This window comes from Agelaius tricolor, unplaced genomic scaffold (assembly GCF_023055355.1).
Source record: "Agelaius tricolor isolate 1412-34295 unplaced genomic scaffold, bAgeTri1.0.p SCAF_1, whole genome shotgun sequence".
NCBI classification, from domain to species: Eukaryota; Metazoa; Chordata; class Aves; order Passeriformes; family Icteridae; genus Agelaius; species Agelaius tricolor.
This window is the reverse complement of record NW_027269261.1, coordinates 42282358-42298524: the sequence shown is the minus strand read 5'-3', so window position 1 is coordinate 42298524 and position 16167 is coordinate 42282358. Positions and strand designations below refer to the sequence as shown.

At 52.6% G+C, this 16167-nt stretch overlaps 2 protein-coding genes and 1 long non-coding RNA gene across 5 annotated transcripts in view; 2 read left to right on the top strand and 1 right to left on the bottom strand.

Annotated features, from left to right (window-relative positions):
- Positions 1–220, bottom strand: part of FAM120B (family with sequence similarity 120 member B) — a 48091-nt gene extending 47871 nt beyond the window's left edge. The window contains exon 1 of one of the 2 annotated variants that reach the window (XR_011679850.1): positions 180–220. The gene's annotated coding sequence lies outside the window, so the exon portion shown is untranslated. The remainder of the gene's footprint in view (positions 1–179) is intronic. The other variant, XM_071431341.1, reaches the window with a different exon arrangement.
- A 2201-nt stretch (positions 221–2421) lies between these two features.
- Positions 2422–4842, top strand: LOC139589866 (uncharacterized). The gene is made up of 2 exons (XR_011679156.1): positions 2422–2517; positions 4356–4842. It is a non-coding gene; the product is annotated as an uncharacterized lncRNA (long non-coding RNA).
- A 1853-nt stretch (positions 4843–6695) lies between these two features.
- DLL1 (delta like canonical Notch ligand 1) lies at positions 6696–15939 on the top strand. Of its 2 annotated transcripts, XM_071431322.1 has the most exons (11): positions 6698–7789; positions 8048–8359; positions 8565–8625; positions 8861–9118; positions 11571–11631; positions 12106–12236; positions 12382–12551; positions 12679–12895; positions 13866–14658; positions 14774–14888; positions 15236–15939. In XM_071431322.1, the coding sequence occupies exons 1-11, from the start codon at positions 7730–7732 to the stop codon at positions 15239–15241; spliced, it is 2184 nt and encodes a 727-aa protein (XP_071287423.1). In that variant the 5' UTR covers positions 6698–7729; the 3' UTR covers positions 15242–15939. The 2 variants fall into 2 exon arrangements, with proteins under 2 accessions (XP_071287414.1, XP_071287423.1); XM_071431313.1 differs by lacking the exon at positions 15236–15939 and having other exon boundaries at positions 6696–7789; positions 14774–15226.
- Positions 15940–16167: the final 228 nt, after the last annotated feature.

Below are 16167 nucleotides of genomic sequence, written 5' to 3'. Positions count from 1 at the left end.
GACCCCCCGCCCCGGAGTCCGTGCGGCTCCCGGGCCGCGCTGCCCGCGCTGCCCGCGCACCCCGGGACCGGGACCCCGGGACCCCAGCGCCCCGCCCCGCTCGGCTCGGCCCGGCCCGGCCCGGCCCGGCCCAGTCCTGGGGAGCCCCGGGGGCCCCAGCCCCACCGCCCGGCACTGACCCGAGCGCCGCTTCCGCTTCCCGCGGGGCGGGCGGGGCCGCGCCTGCGCACGGCGGCGGAGCGGGGCGTGCCCGTGAGGGGCCGGGCCGTGCCTGTGGAGGGGCCGTGCCGTGCTGGTGAGGGGCCGGGCCGTGCCCGTGGAGGGGCCGGGCCGTGCCTGGTGAGGGGTCGGGCCGTGCCTGTGGAGGGGCCGGGCCGTGCCTGTGGAGGGGCCAAGTCGTGCCTGTGAGGGGTCGGGCCGTGCTTCTGGAGGGGCCGGGCCGTGCCGGTGAGGGGCCGGGCCGCTGGCAAACGCGGCTGTCCCCGCCCGCGGGCTGTGGTCCCTGGGCTTTGTATGGCCACAATGGGGCCGGAGGGGCCATTGTGCCCCCGAACAAACCCGGTCGGCACGGAGGGACGGGGCGGGGGACATGAAAGCGTCGCGCACCGAAATCGCTTCAAACCCCCCCGAGTCGCACTTGGGAGATTTATGTCCCCCCGGGCAGCGCGACCTTTGGCGGGGGGCGGGTTCGCTTTTCATTGGGACGATTGCCAGCGGAGGGGAACCCCCGTTGTCCCCCGGGCCGCACGTTATCCCGGGATAACACCCTAGGTGCGGGCCGGGAGCGAGACCCGCTCGCAGCCCGCCGGCAACAGGTGGGGACCTGAATAACTTCACATCTTTCCGGGAGGGGCAAGAGGGACACGGGGGAGCCCATGGGAAGATTAGATCAGATGTTATTGCCGGTGAAAAATTAAAGAGAGCGGTGCTCTGGGGAGTGCAGATTAATATATTTGGTGACTCCGAGTGCACAAAGCCTCACCATTGTGGCTGTGTCTGAATGCCTGTGAATAGGATGGAGCATATGTGGCCTGTCACCGCAGGTGCCCACATCTGTTCGTCTCCGGGCAGATGCTCTCAGAAAAGGGGAGAGCATTTCCAAAAGCTCAGGCCCGCCCCATCCAAACCCATCCTCTTTCTCATAATCACCTTCTGCAGAGTAGTTTTTGCCTGCACCTTCTCCCACCCCCTGCCTACCCTGAACGTGGAGAGATGAAGAAAGAAATAAAACCTCCACAAATTGGAAGTGGCTTGGAAAGCTCTGGAAGCACGTAATCAAACTGCTGCCCCCTCTCCTCCCCCAAAGTTTATTAGCAGCAAGTTTTGCACTGCAGCCGGTGTGCAAGATGCACACACTGTGCAAAGGGGGGGAACACAAAAACCCTTCATGCATGAAATGCAACACAGTACAGCAGCACTCTGTGCTGTCACAGGGCTCTAGAGAGTGACCTGTGCTGGAGTGGTGGTTTGCAGCTACTATATATAGTTCTGGCTTAAGATGATGATTAATAATGCTGGGCAAAAGTTTTCCTACAAGAACTGGCAGAGACAGTGAATATTGCTACTGAAGTTGGTAGCAGAATGGGATCTTTCCAGCCATCCAACAGAATCTCGTAGCTGCTATGCAGAACATTTTTTTGAGGAGTGCCATCACATTTTTTATCACCTGTACACGATCTGAGTCCTATTGCTCACCCTCCCTCTGTGACGCTGCTGCCAAGACAAGCCAGGCCTCAGTGCTACATGGGGTTACACTGGTCTCGCTTTACAGGGGTGCTGGGGTACAGGATAAATATCAGGATCAAGGGATATTTAATGTGGTAAGGCACTTCAGAAGGTTTTCTAGTTCAAATATGTTCGGTAGCTTCTGGTGTGGTGAAGACCTTGAGTATCCTTGAATTTAAAGGCAGGCAAAGATGCCAGTACTCCAAATGCAAGGCCGAGGTGCTCCCAAGGGGGGCACGGGCAGGAAGAGCCTTTGAAACTGCCTGTCCCAGAGCAGGGGCAGGGGAAGGAATGGCACCTGCCCAGCTCAGGGCACCCACAGGAGGTTTTGGGAAAAATTATGTCCCAGACCGGGGCAGGGGGGGGGGGGGAACCCGAGGGCTAAGGGAGGGCAAGGAGGGGGGAAGCCTTATTTCCCCGAACCCCTTTTGTCCTGTCGTTCCCTGGGGAGTCCCGTCGTTCTGGCCCCCTGGACGGAGGTAAGCAGCCCTTCACCCTTCCGACTTTGGGAGCAATGACAGCTCACGCACACGAGTGATCAATTTTATCCCTCTTAGTTTCCCACAAGCCAAATCCCGTCGGAAGCGAGCCAGGGAGCAAACCCAAACAAACAAGTAGCGCAGAGAAACGGGGCCGGGACGGGGGGGAGGGGGTATCTGGCTTTCTCCTCGTGTGCAATCAGTAAAACACATATAGGGGCCACTTCGGGATTTGCCCAGGGAAAGGTTGGAGAGCAGCTGGCTGCGGTAATCTCCTCGGGAGACAAAGGAATGCCCCGTCCCAGGATCACAGGTAAACACACAACCATTGTAATGAAAATGAGGGGCTAGGATAGGGCCAGAGCAGATGATTTGCGATTTCAAAAAGGGGGCTGGGGGGAAGGGAAGACCCAGAGCTGCTTATCTATCATCTGGCCTCGCTGTGTGCCAGCTGAGCCACGCGACTGCCCTTTCTTATTCTAATCAGCACATGCCTTTGCAACTTTGGGCTAACCTACACGCTAAACTTCTTAATCCTCCTCCCCGCTTACGGCAAGGGCGGCGGAGCGCCCCTCCGGCACCGCAGCCCCTCCGCGCCCGTCACGCACCCGCCTCGGGTCGGGGCGCCCGGCGGCGGGGCCCGGGCAGCGCCAGCACCCCCGGTCACACCGCCGAGCCTGGGGCCAGCGGGGGAGCCGAAGCCCCGGCTCGGGGGCACCCTGCCTGCCCTCCCCCCGCTTCCCATCCCCTCCCGCCCGGCCCGGCACGGCCCGGCCCGGCCCGGAGGAACAGGTGAAGGGGCGTGCGGCGGAGGGGCAGCCGCGCACACATACCTCCGTAGGGACTACAGATCTAATTAAAATATTATGCACACTCGGCTACACATAGCTCCACACGTTCACGTCCCTCCGCCGGCGCACCGTTCGCCATATGCCCGGAGCCCTCCGTCCCGGGAAAAATCAGTGTTGCACGCCAGCGATGGCAGCGCGTCGCCCTAATTAATATACCCACATATCCCACCCACCCCCCTTTTTAAGTGACTTTTCCCATAATCTGGCTCGCTTAGAAATAAAAGCTGCGGCTGATGGGGAGCTCTCGGCCGCGCTGGTCCGCGGCGCGACCGTAAATACTCGCCGGAGCAGGAGAGGGGGGCCGGCGTTGCGGGAAGGGTATCAATTAGGGGCAGGGAGGGAGAGCACAATGCCCCACCAGCCCCAGCGAGCCGCTGGCAGGCGGGGCCGGGCCTGCCGCGTCCCGGCCGTGCGGGGTCACCGCGCCCTGGCGGGGCCCCGCTCCCCGCGCCCGCCCCCGGGGGTCCCGCCGCCGGCTCACCCGGGGGGCGGGTGCGGCCGCGCAGGGCGCCGGGCGGGACGGGACGGGACGGGACGGGACGGGACGGGACGGGATCGGGCGGCCGTGCCCGGCAGCGGGGGCCGGTGGCGGTGCGCGGGCACGGCGAACAGCGCGGGGGCGGCGGGGGGCGGCGGGGGGCGGCGGGCGAGCGCGGTGCGGAGACACGCGGTTGGGAGCGAAAAAGCGCCATTTGGTTGGGAGCAGATGGCTGGCTGGGGGGCTGATCGCGTCTAAAGGCGTGTCATCCCCCTTCAGCGAGAATCCCTAAGGGCTCCCCTTGTCTTCGAAATCAATGAAAATTAAAGTGCAGAGAATGGATGAATAGTTAGACCTCGAGTCCCTCCTTTGTTCGCCTCAGCTACTGGTGGGCAGGAGTTAAACTACAACAGCCTCCTATAGAAACACTTAAGTTAAACAGTCTCCCCGTTAGTCCAGCATCTGAAAGAGAGAGGGAGAGGGGGGAAAAAAGCAGAAAAAGGAGCTTTCTGCTTGATTTCCCCAATACAGAATCGCGTGGCATAAATTAAGCCAGAGAAGAATGAGCGCCGTGGGCAGGATCCTGCCGGCTCTCACGGCGCCTTTCAGTCACGCTCAGCAGCGGTAATCGAGAAATCTGTGCCACGTCAATTTAACAAATACCCGGTACCGAAGGGGGGTTGTTAAGGATTTGGGGGCAAGTTTTTTCGGTTTGGTTTTTTTTTTCCCCATCGCTAGGTTAAAGCCCTCGCGCGTGTAACTTTTTATTTCCAGTTTTTTAAGCAAGGAGATGCTAATGGACCAAGTTTCTATCTCTCGCAGATTAAAAGATCCGCGTTGATATATCACTTCTCGCCTCCGCCGACGGGCCACCACCCAAATTTCAAGAAAGATATTGCCGCTCGCCCCCGCCCCCCCGCCCCACTTGCTTAGTAAACCTCATACGAAGTGATGTTTTCCCCCTCTCTCTCTTTTTCCCGGGGATAACGCCGCAGCAAAGTTTGCGAAGCAGCGACAAGCCACTTGAAAAGATGTTGACGCTAGGTGGCAAAAGTAATGTGCAGTGAAAACCGGCGCTGCTGCGGGATGCGCCCCCCCGCTCCCCGCTGCTGAGGCCGCGCACGGCGGGGGCGGGCGGCCGGGACTCCGGGGATCCGCTCCTCTCCCTCCTGGGCCGCCTTCCTTACGTCCTCGCACTATGCCTGCGGGATCGTGGTCCCCACTCTGCCCAGACACAACTCCGGGGTAAAAAAAAAAAAAAAAAAAAAAAAAAAAAAAAAAAAAAAAAAAAAAAAAAAAAAAAATCAAACCCAAACATTCCTGTACATTTTAAACTTTTGCTTATGCGTCGAGCGGCGGGGAGAGGTGAGAGGAAGAGCACCTGGGTGTAGATGGCTCGTTCGACTACAATTTGATGTAAAGGACGCACGTTGAGTGGCAAAATGTTGCCAAGATCTGGATGCTTGTACCAAGGGTTGGAGTAGGTGGCCTGGGTTTGGGGTAGGTGCCACAAACCCCTAGTAAATGAATGTGGCCAGCTACAGTCCTGGAACAGTCAAGAAGAGCTGGGCTGAATGAACTCATTAGTGATTTTCTTTTAATTGGTATTACTCAATGCTTTTACTTTAAGAAGTCTTTAAGATTTTTTTTTCCTAGCGCATTGTAAGATAATTTGTGATCAAGACATCTGCTTCAATGGAAGCCACATTTTGCCATGCAAATGCACGTTTCAACCCAATAAAGTCGCCATAATAAGGCTTTTAGCACGGCATACCTACAGTGAGGTTATTGTAGCCAAATCCTCTCCTTTCGCACACAAGCTTAATCTGTGTTGAAATGATCTGTTACAATTAAAATGACATTTACAGAGACAGTTACACCTTGCATCCTAATGAATCCGCCTGCGCCTACCAAAGGTGTTTAAACAGAGGGCCTAAACAAAGTGGAAAACCCTGCTTCGAGTGACATGCCAGAGTTGCCCTCCAACTTTTATCCCCTGCTTCCATCCATCATTAAGAAACTGCCCAAATGGTAATAGTCTCTATCCCTTTTTCACCGCACCAGTAAACTCCTTTCCGTATTTTAAGGATCAAAACAAAAGTTGTACTGTCTAATGGGTACGTAAAAAAAAATTATAAAGGTGAGACTGGTGTAAATTTGGGCTAGTTTATTTTGTGCGCGTATGTGAGTGTGTGTGTATGTGTGTTGCGGAGGGGGGAAGTGCTGGAAGGGATTTCTTTAAAAAATGTGCGGACATTGTTGTAGAGGCAGTAGCGTGCGCCGAGGGGAGCTCTTTCTCTCCCTCGCATTGTGCAGGGAGCAGGTGCTGTCTACATTACCATACAGCTGAGAGCACAAAGAGCTAACTGATTCAGCCCTCACACAATAACAAACGGCCTTAATGACAGCCACGCGAACGACACACACCAAACTCACTTTTTACTAAGCTGAAGGACGAAAAAAGAGAGAGGGAGAGAGAGAGAGAGAGACGGAGAGAGAGAGGGAGAGGTTGCTGGTGATGATGATAATAATCATAGAGGGGTGCGGGACCCGGGCGCAGCGAGTGGCTCTCTCCGGCAGCGGTGGTGGCGGGGACGGGACCCGCGGAGCCCCGCAAACGGGTCCCCTCCACGAGTCCCCGCCGCCAACCCGCCCGCGTCCTCCCTCGCCGCCGGACCCCCGGGGATCCCCCGTGCCTCCGCCGGCGGGATGCGCGCCGTGAGCGGAGCCTCGGGAGGAGCGAACCCCGGGTCACTTCGTCCACGTTCGTTGTCCCCCTCCCCAATTACCCCGGTTACGCCAGGGTAAATGCAGTGTGAATTTCATGGTATGGGACTCCCCTCGTTGTGGTTCGATGGCTCCCACCTCCCTCGTCCCTTTAACGCCGGAGAAGCCCCTTGGAGTAGTCACGATCACCGAGTCACTTTTTGGGGTCACGGCGGCTGCTCTGCACGTTCCAAGAGGCAATTACAGCCCGCCGTCCCCGGGGCTGCTCTCTGGCCGGAGTGTGTTGCACTGCCTCTCCCCGGTGCAGAGGGGGTGTTACCCTCTCGCCGGAGCAGAAGGGGGATTCTTGCGGTTACCAAATTTGCAGGAATGTAAATGAACACGTTTTGTGAGCGCGAAGGGGAGGGGGAGGAGGGTTGCACATTTTACAGCTCACTGACCATTTGGCGATCCATTGAGAGGAGGGTTTGGAAAAGTGGCTCCTTTGTGACAGCTCTAGCCAGATTGGGGGGCTGCTCATTTGCATCTCATTAGGCATGCAGTCGGCCGGCGGGATATAAGGGCGGCAGGCGCCCAAGGAGAGGCAGATCCTTAGCGCTTCACCCTCGGAGAGAGCCGCCGAGCCGAGCCGAGCCGAGCCGCGGCACGGAGCGGAGGCGCGGCAGCGCAGAGCAGGCACCCCCTCCCCCGTAGGAGCACACCCGGACACGCTCTGTTCGCTGCTGTTGAGACAAGAGCTTATTTTTGTTGGCTGGGATTCTTCTAAAAACAAAAGTAAACCCACAACAAGGAAAGAGAGCTTCGCTTCCTTTGCAAAAAAAAAAAAAAAAAAAAAAAAAAAAAAAAAAAAAAGGAAAAGAGAAAAAAAAAAGAGAAAAACGGGATCAAGGCTCCGACGTGACCTGCCCGCCACCGCTGCTGTTTGACACCCACCAGCCCCGACGTGCGCAGGGCGAGCGCAGCCGCGCCGAGCCGCTCCCGAATCGCACCGCCCCGGGAATTATCGCCGCTGCCTCCGCCGCTGCCTCTGCAGGGATTTCCAGATCGCCAATTTTTAATCTTCCTTGGGAAGCCTTTTCTCTGCCTCTGTTGGGAATTAAGTTGCTTTTATTTTATTATTTTTATTTTTTCTTCCTGAAGAAAAGGAGGAGCATCGTGGATTGCGAAAGAAAAAGAGTTTAACAGATAAATATTATTTTTTTTCCCCGTCCTCTTTTCCTCTCTTTTTCTTTTGTCATCCGAAAGAGCTGTCAGTTGCCGACAGGCTAAGTTTAGAGGTATCGGCAAAAGGGAGAAAAAAGTCAGAGACACTCCTGACAGAAGGAGACCGTGACACTAACTCTTCCAGCTCTGCTGGGACGAGCGGCTTTGGCCGCTGTGTTTTTTCCCTTATCCCGAAAGACACTTTCCCCTTTTCCCTCTGACGAGAAGGGGGAGGAAAGCGAGGGCACCAGAGCTGCACCTCCAAAATGGGAGGTCGGTTCCTGCTGACGCTCGCCGTCCTCTCGATGCTGCTGAGTCGCTGCCAGGTAAGTGCCCGCGGGGTGGGGGACAGGAATGCCTGAATGCCTGACCCGGGGTCCCTGCCCCGGGGAGTCCCGCGGGGATGCCGGGGACAGGAATGGCTGACCCGGGGTGTCCCTGCCCCGGGCAGTCCCGCGGGGATGCCGGGGACTGCTGCTGCCGGTTGCAGCCGTGAGGAGCGGGGAGGGGGTGCCCGCCGGGGCCGGGGCCGGGCTGGAGAGCGGGCTGCTCGGGGGCTGACGGCCGCTGTCCCCGCCCCGCAGGTCGGCTCCTCCGGGGTCTTCGAGCTGAAGCTGCAGGAGTTTGTCAATAAGAAGGGGCTGCTCAGCAACCGCAATTGCTGCCGCGGGGGCGGCCCCGGCGCCGGCGGGCTCCAGCAGTGCGACTGCAAGACCTTCTTCCGCGTCTGCCTCAAGCACTACCAGGCCAGCGTGTCCCCCGAGCCGCCCTGCACCTACGGCAGCGCCATCACCCCCGTCCTCGGCGCCAACTCCTTCAGCGTCCCCGACGGCGCGGGCGGTGCCGACCCCGCCTTCAGCAATCCCATCCGCTTCCCCTTCGGCTTCACCTGGCCCGTAAGTGGGGGGCGATGCTGGAGGGGGCGGCACATATCCCTCCTGTCCCGTCCCTTACCATTCCAAGAGGCCACCAATCCCCTTGAAGTGTGAAGATGGGAGAGGGATAATGACTGCTAACTTCTGGGGACTGGTGGCACTGTCCCTTGGGCCTACCTGCTCTCATGCTCTCCTGGTGGGTTGTGTCTCCTTCTTCTTTTCACAGGGCACCTTCTCGCTCATCATTGAGGCTCTGCATACGGACTCACCTGATGACCTCACCACTGGTAAGTGTCCTGAAACACACTTTTCCCTGTAATAATCCCAGTCCTGCAGCCCTATTTTGTCCCTTTTCTCTGCAGTGTGTAGCACATTCTCCTCTACAGTAGCAACAGTGGCAACAGAGGCCAACCTGTTGGCATGCAGCCATGTCATCCTGCCTCTGCAGCTCCCTTCCCACCAGAGACCCCCCTATGCCCTGACTTTGGGCTCTCTAAGCACTCTCCTCTCCACTTCCCACAGAAAACCCTGAGCGCCTCATCAGCCGCCTGGCCACCCAGAGGCACTTGGCAGTGGGTGAAGAGTGGTCCCAGGACCTGCACAGCAGCGGCCGCACCGACCTCAAGTACTCCTATCGCTTCGTGTGTGACGAGCACTACTATGGAGAAGGCTGCTCCGTCTTCTGCCGGCCCCGGGACGATGCCTTTGGTCACTTCACCTGTGGAGAGCGTGGCGAGAAAGTCTGCAACCCAGGCTGGAAAGGCCAGTACTGCACTGAGCGTAAGTGTCCACCTCCTTGTCTCCTTGGGTGCCCCTTGCAGCAGTGTCTCCTGAGCACTTGGGGTTGGTGGAGGGCTGTTTCTCTGACATCAGGCTCCATGGGGAGGGAGAACCAAGCAATGGTGGATGGTTGTCTGCTTCCATGCCCAAGCCTTACCAGTGTGAGGGATGGGAGATCTCAGCATTGCCACAGAAAGTTAATGCAGACAGCCCCTTCTCAAGCCAACAAAATGTCAGTGCCAACACTACATTCTTGCTCATTTGCTTTAGACCATTTAATCTGGAAGCAAAATGTTCAGCAGTTGCTTGAGGATTTATTAAAATATATCAGGACTACTTTTTATACCTATCCACCCTCCAGCCACACAACTTTGATATCATCACCTACAGGGTACATAGCTTCAGGGGAGGGAGCTAGGCTTTGGTAACATCCACGTGACAGCCTTGTGGGTAGGCTTGCTATGGTCTGATCCTCTGTGGTCTTGTATTAAGAAAAATATTGGGAAGTCCAAGACATTCTCTATGGCTTCTAGACTGTGCATTTCTCATTTGGGCTACCCATATGCTGCCACTAACAATTTCTGCACATGGGGCCACAAGAACATTCAACTTATTCCTCATCTCTCTTCTGTCCCATTGCCATGATAATTAATACCAATAAAGTAGTGAGGGACATGAAACATACCCCAGAGCTTGAAGTTTTTCAGGAATGTGGTGTGTTGGTACAGCAGGAAAAGCTGGGACAGTAAGCAGATCACAGACAGGATAGTCCAGGATGTCAGATACTTTCCGGTTGTACGAGATTCCGCCCTTTGTAGATCTGTAGCAGTGGACACCCAAACGTGCACACAGAGCCCCTGCTGCAGCCTGTGATGGCATTCTCTGTTTGTGTGTATACACGGGTCTGAAATATGCTGGCAGATGACGTACTGGGCCAGTGCTCCTCTGCAGTCATCAAAGAGCCAGGCAGGCAGGAAGAAAACAGTTCCAGGCTGTAAAGCAGCCTCTCAGCTTTCTTCTTGTTGTGTTTTTGTTTCTCTTTAAACCCACCTACACTGTGGTCTCAGCTGAGCTGCTATCAAACCATTCCTGATTGATTATTCACACTGTTAGTGAGTGCTAGGATGCTTTTAGCAGTTCACGGTACGATGTTGCACAATAAACAGCAGGCAAAGGGGCTCGCATTTTCTTTGATAGTGTTTTAAATGAGAACTACAACCTTTCCTATGATCAAAAGTGCCTAGCCCAGTTGTGTCAAGGGGTGCGGAAAAAGGAAGCATTTTGATAATGAGCTCTTTTGAGGCTGTCAGCACTTTTGAATGCCTGTACATCTCTGCTATTCCCACAACGAAGCAGAAGGCTGTCCATCTTTCTTGACTCATTACATACGTTCTTTGCTGTGTTTTCCCTCTCAGAAAAAAAAACCAGCTTATAGCACTGACACAAACCTACTAGGCAGGGGAGATATGTTTATGTGTGCATGCAAAAAGAATGTTTTGCTGTTAGTGAGTGGAGCTGCCAGTTGCAGATTGCTTCCCGTTGCCTTGCCCCCAGCTCCATTCTTTCCAACTTGGAGGCGATCTGATTATCAGCACTGATTCTTTCTTTCTTTTTCTTCCCCCCTCCTTCCCCTCGCATGCCATTGTCTCCGGCTGGCTTTGTTGAATTAAAACTTTGCAGTGCCTGCTTAATGAGTTCCATAACCAGGCGAAGTAATGAGCAGAAGTCCCTTTTTTCCCTTCTCTCATCCTCCCTCCCGCTGGCCCGCTTACCTCTTTTACCAGGGCTGCACCCACCCGCCCGCCCCTTTTCGGAGCAGGGCGGAGGGGGGAAGGAGGGAGGGAGGAAGAACTTTAGACTTATTTATTTGAATAAGAAAAAAAAAAGTTTTTTTGCAGCGAAATCACGCGCGTGCCATAGATTAGCTGTGGGCAGGGATAGGCTGCCCGGTCGCCGGCCGCCGGCCCCATTGGCTCCGGGGCCGGGGTATTGTTGCAGTGGGGCAGCTGCTGGGAGAGAATAGACAATAGAGCAGCTGTCTTGCACTGGCACCCTGCACACCAGCTGTCCACTCTTATCTGCACACACACTTTCGGGGGATATTAAGAGGTGGAGCTGTGTGCATAGAATTGGAAAAAAGGACTTCTGACCCTCACTGGGAAGGGAAGGGGGGTGAGGGGCTGTGGGGAAGGGAGCAATTGTGAGCCCTCTTTTGTCTGTGTGCAACTGTATTAAGAAGAATGCTCATCCCTGGTGATAAGTAAAGTGCCCAGTTACGGGGCAAGATCAATACTCCTTCAGACTCCAGAGATTAATTCAGCTGCGCTTAACTGCCCCAACCTAGTAAAAGGGACTCACTCCCCACCCACAAGGTGCTCCCAGACTCAGACTTGTAAAAGAGAGTTGTTTTGGCACCAGTGCTGATGTCTTTCCCTGCTTGGTTTGTTTACAGCGATTTGTTTGCCTGGATGTGACGAGCAACACGGCTTTTGCGACAAGCCAGGGGAATGCAAGTAAGTTTTCCACTCCCTTCCTGCTTCCTTCTTTGTCTTTCAGTGTTGATGCCTGGTGTTAAATAAGCCATTGGACATTTGAAGGGTTGGTTTAAAGGCCTTTCTTCATATTAGATGGAAATTTGAAATACCTGGTTGATGCCAGATCGAAGTATTATTCCATAAGTCAAACATCACTGCCATTAATATTAACCTAATGGGTTTACAGTGCTGTGTGTAAGGTTTGGCTCTTTGTTATTAGAGTAAACAAATTAACTATCAGAACCATGGGTCTGTCTAAGGAAGTGGAAGATATAGCTAGGTCTGATGAAAGCTGATGCTACGGTTGGACTTGGTGACTTTCTCACATGAGGGATCACCGAGGGCTTTTAGGAAACTTGATCCCTGGCATCGGTGTGCTTGCAGAGTGTGATAGGGTTTCCAACTGTGAGAAGTCTAAATCTGAAGAGAATTTTTTGTCATTTTTTTTTTCAGGTGCAGAGTAGGATGGCAAGGGCGATATTGTGATGAGTGCATCCGATACCCAGGCTGCCTTCATGGAACCTGTCAGCAGCCATGGCAGTGCAACTGCCAGGAAGGCTGGGGTGGCCTTTTCTGCAACCAGGGTGAGTTCTCAGTCCTTGCCTGAGCATCTGTTTTAAAATGCAGAAAACAGGCAACTATTTTCAGCTCACCCACTGTCTGCTAGTCTTGCAAAGTAGCAAGCACCTTGGCTGATCTCTTTAAAAAAAGAAAATATATCTTTTACAGACCTGAACTACTGCACCCACCACAAGCCCTGCAAGAATGGTGCCACGTGCACCAACACTGGTCAGGGGAGCTACACTTGTTCGTGCCGACCTGGGTATACAGGCTCCAACTGCGAGATTGAAATCAATGAATGTGATGCCAACCCTTGCAAGAATGGTGGAAGCTGCACTGTAAGTTGTTTGTTAAATTCCTCCAAGGGAGGAGTTAATGTCAGTTTTACTAATTTTTAGAATCTCTTTTTGGATTTCAGAGCAAGTTCCAACAATGTTTTGATAATCTCTCATTTCTTCCCCCCAGGATCTGGAGAACAGCTATTCCTGTACCTGCCCCCCAGGCTTCTACGGGAAGAACTGTGAGCTGAGTGCCATGACTTGTGCGGACGGGCCGTGCTTCAATGGTGGGCGCTGCACCGACAACCCTGACGGGGGCTACAGCTGCCGCTGCCCACTGGGTTATTCTGGCTTCAACTGTGAAAAGAAAATCGACTACTGCAGTTCCAGCCCTTGTGCTAATGGTAAGGCCAAACAGCATACCCGTATTTTGGCGTCTGGTCTGGAGTTCATAACAAGGCACACTGATCAAGGCACACTGATGAATCATAGAATCATAGAATGGTCTGGGTTGGAAGGGACCTTAAAGGTCACCTAGTTCCAAACCCCTGCCGTGGGCAAGGACACCTTTCACTAGACCAGGCTGTTGAAAGTCCCATCGAATCTGGCCTTGAACACTGCCAGGGATGGAACATCCACCACTTTTCTAGGCAACTTGTTCTCTCACAGAATTTTTTCATAGTATCTTATCTAAACCTGCTCTCTTTCAGTTTAAAGCCATTCTGCCCTTGCCCTACCACTATATCCTCTTGTAAAAAAGTCCTTGTCATGTCAATAGTTGACTTGATGGAGGAGGATCTCTACTAAGAAAGCAGTGGCGTGGCTTGGGCCATTGCTTCAGATTGCATTTTCTGATGGGGTGGCTGTGGCTAAGTAACTTGGTCTGAAGAGTCATTCATGAAAACATGGAAGATTATACTTTCAAATCCTTTACAAAGGGTTTTAGAGGTCTGTGGGTGCAAATGCCACACAAGTGTTAAACATTATTACTTGTAATCTGGTAACAGTAATTTTCCTGTTTTGATTATACTAGTGAAGACTTTCTGTACTGTAATCCTCCTTATTCATTGCCACTCAAACTCTGTAACATGAGATGTGGTGTTAATCTGACCTGGACTAGTGTTCTGGTTCAAGCTGAGTAAAATGTTAGAAAAGGAATAGAATTGAGAATGAAAAATAAATCTACTTAACAAAAATCTTTCTTAAAAACATGTGCTTTTTATGTTGGATTAGACTTGTCAAAGGTCAAGCTGACCTCTCAAAAAGAAAGCTTTCCTCGGCTGCTGGTTGTGCCTTTTGCCCCAAGAGCAGCGAGTGGGAGGCTGTTGTGTCTGGCTGCCCACCACTCAGCTCTTCCCCCTTGCTGTGTTGCAGGAGCCCAGTGTGTGGATCTGGGCAACTCCTATATCTGCCAGTGCCAGGCTGGCTTCACTGGGAGGCACTGCGATGACAACGTGGACGACTGTGCCTCCTTCCCCTGTGTCAACGGAGGGACCTGCCAGGATGGCATCAATGACTACTCCTGCACCTGCCCCCCAGGATACAACGGGAAGAACTGCAGCACCCCGGTGAGCAGATGCGAACACAACCCTTGCCACAATGGGGCCACCTGCCACGAAAGAAACAACCGCTATGTGTGTGAGTGTGCCCGGGGCTACGGCGGCCTCAACTGCCAGTTCCTGCTCCCCGAGCCGCCGCAGGGACCCGTCATCGTGGACTTCACTGAAAAGTACACGGAAGGCCAGAACTCCCAGTTCCCCTGGATCGCCGTCTGCGCTGGGATTATTCTGGTCCTCATGCTGCTGCTGGGGTGTGCTGCCGTGGTCGTGTGCGTCAGGCTCCGAGTGCAGAAGAGGCACCACCAGCCTGATGCCTGCAGGAGTGAGACCGAGACTATGAATAACCTGGCAAACTGCCAGCGCGAGAAGGACATTTCCATAAGTGTCATTGGTGCCACTCAGATTAAAAACACAAATAAGAAAGTAGACTTTCACAGCGATAATTCTGATAAAAATGGCTACAAAGTCAGATACCCATCAGTGGATTACAATTTGGTGCATGAACTCAAGAATGAGGACTCAGTTAAGGAGGAGCACAGCAAATGTGAAGCCAAGTGTGAAACGTATGATTCAGAGGCAGAGGAGAAAAGTGCAGTACAACTAAAGAGGTATCTCACATCTGAGTGCAGGGGGCAGCTTGGCTTTGAAGGGGGAGTGTATATCTCATAGGTAGCATTAAGCAACAGTCATCTGACTTGTTCTTTCTCTTTTTGCCTTCAATAGTGATACTTCTGAAAGAAAGCGACCAGATTCAGTATATTCCACTTCAAAGGACACAAAGTACCAGTCGGTGTATGTCATATCAGAAGAGAAAGATGAGTGCATCATAGCAACTGAGGTTAGTAGGGTTGGAACAGCAGAGAAAAGTCTTGGTCCACAGCTCCCATCCAATACATGCCAGGGCAAAAAAACTCCTTTCCATAATGCCACACAGTGGTTTGTAATGTTGAAATCCAGACAGCTTGAGTTTATGATGCTGTGGATGTTGTAAAGACAAGCTCAGTGACTTGCTGCTGTGGATGTTGTGGGTTTGACAAGTTTTGTAGACTAGGGTACAATGGTTGAGGTGTGCTGACCCACCTCTTGGTGTGCTTTATGCAGAGTCCTGACCCTCTGCAGCCTTACAGCCCTCTTAATATATTTCATTAACCTCTCCTGATCTCTCCTTGTGTCTTCTCTTTCCAGGTGTAAACCAGAGGTCATATGGCAAGGTGGTTGTTCAGAACAATTTCAGAGGAGACGTGCCCCAATGAATGCTGCTGAAAGAGGAATGGGAGATAGATTCCTTCACTGACTGCTGCTGAGAAACTAAATTCAGGCTTGAGCTGGTTCTCTACTGAAGTTAGCAAAGTGACTGCAAAATAAAGAAACAAGATGGACACCAGGCAAGGGTCTGTGTTCAAGGATTACTGTTGCACTGCCTTTTATGAATTTTATCATTGCACTATGGTCAGTTGCTTTTCTATATATATTTAAATGAATGGACTTAATTACTACATAAGAAGCATGCACTGCCTGAAGTGTATATTTTGGATTATTATGAGCCAGTCTTTTCTTGAATTAGAGACACAAACACTGCCTTTATTGTCTTTTTTGATACTAAAATGTGTTTTTACTAGGTGAGAAAAAGTGTGTTATTTTTTTGAATCTGTAAAAATATTTTCATGATAATTGTAAAGCTTGAGTATTTTGTGATGTTCATTTTTTTATAATTTAAATTTTTTGGTAAATATGTACAAAGGCACTTCGGGTCTATGTGACTATATTTTTTTGTATATAAATGTATTTATGGAATATTGTGCAAATGTTATTTGATTTTTTTTACTGTTTTGTTAATGAAGAAATTCATTTTTAAAATATTTTTCCAAAATAAATATTATTAATGATAACCAGAGTGCTATGTTTATTCCATATCTGATGATGAACTGACTGAACTTTGCAACCAGGCATCTGACAGGCCTGTGTGGACTAATGGGGGCATTGAGTAGGACTGAGACTTATTACAAAGATTGGGGAACAACTTTTTGTGTGTAGACCCTCCATCTTTCCCCTCCTAACCTTCTGACCTTTTGACCCCATGGCTGTGCTCAGTCTTACCCCAAAGGCAAATGGCAAAA

What these genes read in the sequence shown, in the direction of transcription:
- DLL1 (XM_071431313.1), top strand. Translation starts at nt 7,730, where the DNA reads ATGGGAGGTCGGTTCCTGCTGACGCTCGCCGTCCTCTCGATGCTGCTG. An exon ending in TGCTGCTGAGTCGCTGCCAG is followed by an intron (nt 7,790 to 8,047) that starts GTAAGTGCCCGC and finishes CCCGCCCCGCAG; the next exon opens with GTCGGCTCCTCCGGGGTCTT. An exon ending in TGGCCTTTTCTGCAACCAGG is followed by an intron (nt 12,237 to 12,381) that starts GTGAGTTCTCAG and finishes TATCTTTTACAG; the next exon opens with ACCTGAACTACTGCACCCAC.